General features: G+C 47.2%; 2 protein-coding genes across 5 annotated transcripts in view; both read right to left on the minus strand.

The window, feature by feature from the left end:
- LOC139345736 (protein disulfide-isomerase A3-like) overlaps window positions 1–3,799 on the minus strand; it is an 11,183-nt gene extending 7,384 nt beyond the window's left edge. For 3 of the 4 annotated variants that reach the window (XR_011603222.1, XM_070984537.1, XM_070984539.1), the window contains exons 1-5: window positions 3,533–3,792; window positions 3,083–3,161; window positions 2,307–2,424; window positions 2,056–2,163; window positions 1,773–1,899 (exon numbers count right to left, since the gene is read on the minus strand). Coding sequence is in view for 3 of the 4 variants with exons in the window: in XM_070984537.1 (XP_070840638.1) it covers window positions 1,773–1,899; window positions 2,056–2,163; window positions 2,307–2,424; window positions 3,083–3,161; window positions 3,533–3,696 (596 nt within the window). In the remaining variant the exon portion in view is untranslated. Of the gene's footprint in view, window positions 1–1,772; window positions 1,900–2,055; window positions 2,164–2,306; window positions 2,425–3,082; window positions 3,296–3,532 lie in introns of all 4 variants that reach the window. The other variant, XM_070984538.1, reaches the window with a different exon arrangement.
- A 978-nt stretch (window positions 3,800–4,777) lies between these two features.
- The window catches only part of gon4la (gon-4 like a), a 19,624-nt gene continuing 19,401 nt past the window's right edge, over window positions 4,778–5,000 (minus strand). The window contains exon 26 of the mRNA XM_070984502.1: window positions 4,778–5,000. This exon is cut by the window's right edge and continues 1,265 nt beyond it. The gene's annotated coding sequence lies outside the window, so the exon portion shown is untranslated.

The raw sequence follows: 5,000 nt of genomic DNA on the forward strand, positions 1-5,000 counted from the left end.
ACACACAGGGACACAGACACACAGACACACACAGAGACACACAGGGACACAGGGACACACAGAGACACACAGGGACACACAGAGACACACAGGGACACAGAGACACACAGGGACACGCAGGGACACACAGAGACACGCAGGGACACACACAGGGACACACAGAGACACACAGGGACACACACAGGGACACACAGACACACACAGGGACACAGAGACACACAGGGACACACAGGGACACACAGAGACACACAGGGACACAGAGACACACAGGGACACACAGGGACACAGGGACACAGGGACACAGAGACACACAGGGACACACAGAGACACACAGGGACACAGAGACACACAGGGACACACACAGGGACACAGACACACACAGAGACACACAGACACACAGACACACACAGAGACACACAGGGACACAGGGACACACAGAGACACACAGGGACACACAGAGACACACAGGGACACAGAGACACACAGGGACACGCAGGGACACACAGAGACACACAGGGACACACAGGGACACAGGGACACAGGGACACAGAGACACACAGGGACACACAGAGACACACAGGGACACAGAGACACACAGGGACACACACAGGGACACAGACACACAGACACACACAGAGACACACAGGGACACAGGGACACACAGAGACACACAGGGACACACAGAGACACACAGGGACACAGAGACACACAGGGACACGCAGGGACACACAGAGACACGCAGGGACACACACAGGGACACACAGAGACACACAGGGACACACACAGGGACACACAGACACACACAGGGACACAGAGACACACAGGGACACACAGGGACACACAGAGACACACAGGGACACGCAGACACACACACAGGGACACACAGAGACACACAGACACACACAGGGACACAGAGACACACAGGGACACACAGAGACACACACAGGGACACACAGGGACACACAGAGACACACAGGGACACAGAGACACACAGGGACACACACAGGGACACAGACACACAGGGACACAGGGACACACAGAGACACACAGGGACACAGAGACACACAGGGACACAGAGACACACAGGGACACGCAGGGACACGCAGGGACACACACAGGGACACACAGAGACACACAGGGACACACACAGGGACACACAGACACACACAGGGACACAGGGACACAGGGACACACAGGGACACACAGAGACACACAGGGACACGCAGACACACACAGGGACACAGAGACACACAGGGACACAGAGACACAGAGAGACACACAGACACACACACACAGGTAAGCAGAGTTATGTCTCACAGACAGTGGGGACAGGAGTGTCTGTGAAGTCACAGAGATCGCTGAGTCATGTTAACAAATGTGACGTAAAGTCGGTTCATGTCACACCTGTCTGTCACACCTGTGTGTGTCTTTGTGTGTGAGGCCATCTGTCACTCATCTGTTTACAGTCATTGTAAATTGTGGGGACTCATCTTCCTCAAAGGGAAAAAAGACTGGGGTCAAAGGTTAAAGGTCAAAGTGTCCAGGAAACTACTGTAATGTACCCAAAAATGACAGAAACAAGACTGCATGTGTGTGTGTGTGTGTGTGTGTCTGTATCTGTGTGTGTGTGTGTGTGTGTGTGTGTGTCTGTATCTGTATCTGTATCTGTGTGTGTGTGTGTGTGTGTGTGTGTGTGTGTGTGTGTGTGTGTGTCTGTATCTGTATCTGTGTGTGTGTGTGTGTGTGTGTGTGTGTGTGTGTGTTGGACTCACTCTGACTTCACTCCATATTTCTCCACCAGCTTCAGATCATCTGTGTGAGAAAATCTGAACTGTTCTCTCAGCAGAGCTGCAGCTCTCAGAAACTCTGACAGGTGAGAGCTGTCACCTGAAAACACACCTGACACACACACACACACACACACAGATAGTATAAAATGATGTCATTGGTCCATTGAAGGAAGAATCACAACACACACACCCAAATGTTCGGTCACGTCATGTGACACAACGTGCAGTGGTGAAGTCAACAGGAAGTGACATCAGAGCATCGTACCGACGATACTGGCATCGTAGTGGTTGATGAAGGTCTGCAGGTCTTCTTCAGTCTTCAGGTGGACCGAGTCTGGACCGGTCTGCTTCTTCATGTAATGATAGATCCCATCTGCACACACACACACACACACACACACACACACACACACACACACACACACACACACACACACACAGATACCCAGAGTTCAGCACTGTTTGTTTGTGTTTTTGTTTACTTGTTTTTGTTTGTTTGAGTTTGTGGTTGTTTACCTGCAGTGCGAGGTCCATCATAGGGGGCGGAGTCTCTGCCGTTCCTGAAGATCTTCAGAGTGGGATAACCAGACACCCCGAAACGACCACAGGTCTCTGAGTGAGCGGTACAGTCCACCTGAGACAGGTGAGAGCCAGGTGAGAGACAGGTAAGACATAGGTAAGACACAGGTGAGAGCCAGGTGAGACACAGGTGAGAGACAGGTGAGAGACACGTGATCCTGACTTTGGTTCCTTCAGTGTCACAATCATTTACAAAGCTGATTCCCAACATCTGGACGCTGAAACGTGAATCAATCCTCAATAACCAAACTGTGTTTCTCTCCCTTATCCAATCATGACACCTGTTACCACTGAGCCTGTTTACCTGTGGAATGATCCAAACAGGTGTTTTTGGAGCGTTCCACATCTTTCAGTCTGTGAAACGTGTTGCTGCATCAGATTGACAATAAGCAGATATTTACAGGAATCAGTGAAGCTGACGAGGAGGAACATGAAATATACTGACTCTGAGCTGTTCTCAGGTCAGTTTGTGTCGGCAGGTGATCACAGTCGGTGTGATTTACCTGCTGACAGCCGAGATCCAACTTTAAGCCAGATATAACAAGGGAAAACACTTTCTGACCGAGTCCACAGCCGAGCTCGTTTAAAGATCACATCTGACACAGTTTGATTTAAATATCCATCATGTGACTGAGACCTTGTGAACAGCTGCTGCTTCATCATCATCATCATCATCATCATCATTTTTAATCATGTAATCTCCGTGACGTCACCTTGGCGAGCTGGACGGCGCCCTTCAGTCTGGTCGCTGCTTTCTCAAACTCTGGAGCTAACTTCTTACAGTGACCACACCTGAGAGGAGGGAGAAGAAACAGGAAGCAGATGACAAAGGTAAGGAAAGAAAGAAAGGAAGGAAGGAAGGAAGGAAGGAAACACAGAAAGATGAAGGAAAAAGATGAAATGCAGAAGGAAGGGAAACATAGGAGCTGTAAATACAAGGAAGGAAAGAAGTGAAGGAAAGGAGGGAAGGGAGGAGAGGGAGGAAGGAATGAAAGATGACAATGATGAAAAGACGAAAGGAAAAAGAAAGAACGATGGAGGGATGAATGGAGGAGAAATAATGGAGGAAGCTGAACACACGGCGCTTCATCTGTCCGCCATTATCTCTTATCTGCCTCTGTTATCAGCTAGCTATGCTAACGCTAACGTCGGGGCTCCGTTACCATGGAGCGTAGAATTTCACCAGCATGGTCTCGTGCTCCGTTGCCAGGTAGTCGAAGTCTGTGTCCCCGAGCTCCAGCACGTCTCTGCGCGAGGACACCGCGGCGGGAAAAAAAGACAACAGCGAGAACGTGACGGCGGGAAGGAGGCGGGCAGCGACTGCCATTACGGAGCGAAACGATTAATGTTTTCAAATGAAAACTGACAAAATATGAAGGAGACGATGAGCAGGGCTCAATCAGCGCCCCCTCCGCAACACACTGAGGATGACGTGCGCGAAGAAACGGACGTTTCCGGTCATAGATTTCAAAATATAATATTCAACCGTGAGAGGAAGCGGAGAGCTTCAAGAACCAAGACTGAAAAAACATCCATCTGTAAAGAAAAATCAAAGATTTACAACATTTTGCTCTTAGTCCACAACTGAGACTCAAAGTGACCCTTTTCATTCATATCTGGTAATATCTGCTTTTATTATGAAAGTAGAAAAACTGTTACCGGTACTCACCTCTCTAACTTGACCATTTCTCCTTCCTTTCCAACTGTCAAATGAGAGGCGGGGCATAAAGAGAAAAATACCGTAAAACTGCTCCTATTGGTTCACATCGGTTAGATGACGTGTGGAGCCGTCTCATTGGCGTAATAACCTGTCAATCACAAAGCGTCCACTGCCGGTTATTGCTTTATTATGATTTCAGTTAAAAATCAATATTTCGCTCGACAATGAGCTGAAGTGAATCCAGTCAAAATACACACACATATATCTATAAAACATGAAACTATAAATTTAATAAGAAATCGTTTTATGTCTGTGAAGCAGTCTCTTTACTATCCACTCAGGTTATTTGTGGCTGCATTAAAAAGGTTCATGTCCATATTTTTAAGACAGGAAAAAATCCCAAACAATCATTTTCTAAAAGCGTGTCTGCAAATGAAAAATGAACGGCTTCATTTGTGCCCATTCAAGGAGAAAATGAGCTTTAAAAAGATGCAGATGAATAGAAGATTTGTTTGAATTATGCGATATTTCAGAATGTGAAAGTCATTGCCCGTGAATGACTGAAAAGCTTTTTAGTTGTTTGTTATTGTCTCTCTTCATCTGTCTCAGTTGTCCCTCAAAGTCTCGTGAGGGAGGTCAACGGTCCGTCTGAGGTCGAGGCAGCTGTTTGATGAAGCGCCAAACATACTGAAAACTTTGTTTCATATATTTATCCCTGGAAAGTTTTTACTCATGAATGACTCAAACATCACTGAAAAACATAATAATGTTTTATTGAAGAACAATCAACCTTCATTCATTCAAATTCAATATGAATAAACTAACGCTTTCTATAAAACTTCGCTGGCACAGTCTTCGCTAACACTTCCATAAGGCCGCTAGGATCTATCAATCAGGTGGTTAAACCCCTGTGCATCATGGGAAGAACCTCTGAAATCAACACTTTCTGAGCTGCAGACAGACTTTGTACA

Source organism: Chaetodon trifascialis, chromosome 17 (genome assembly GCF_039877785.1).
Source record: "Chaetodon trifascialis isolate fChaTrf1 chromosome 17, fChaTrf1.hap1, whole genome shotgun sequence".
Taxonomy (NCBI): domain Eukaryota; kingdom Metazoa; phylum Chordata; class Actinopteri; order Chaetodontiformes; family Chaetodontidae; genus Chaetodon; species Chaetodon trifascialis.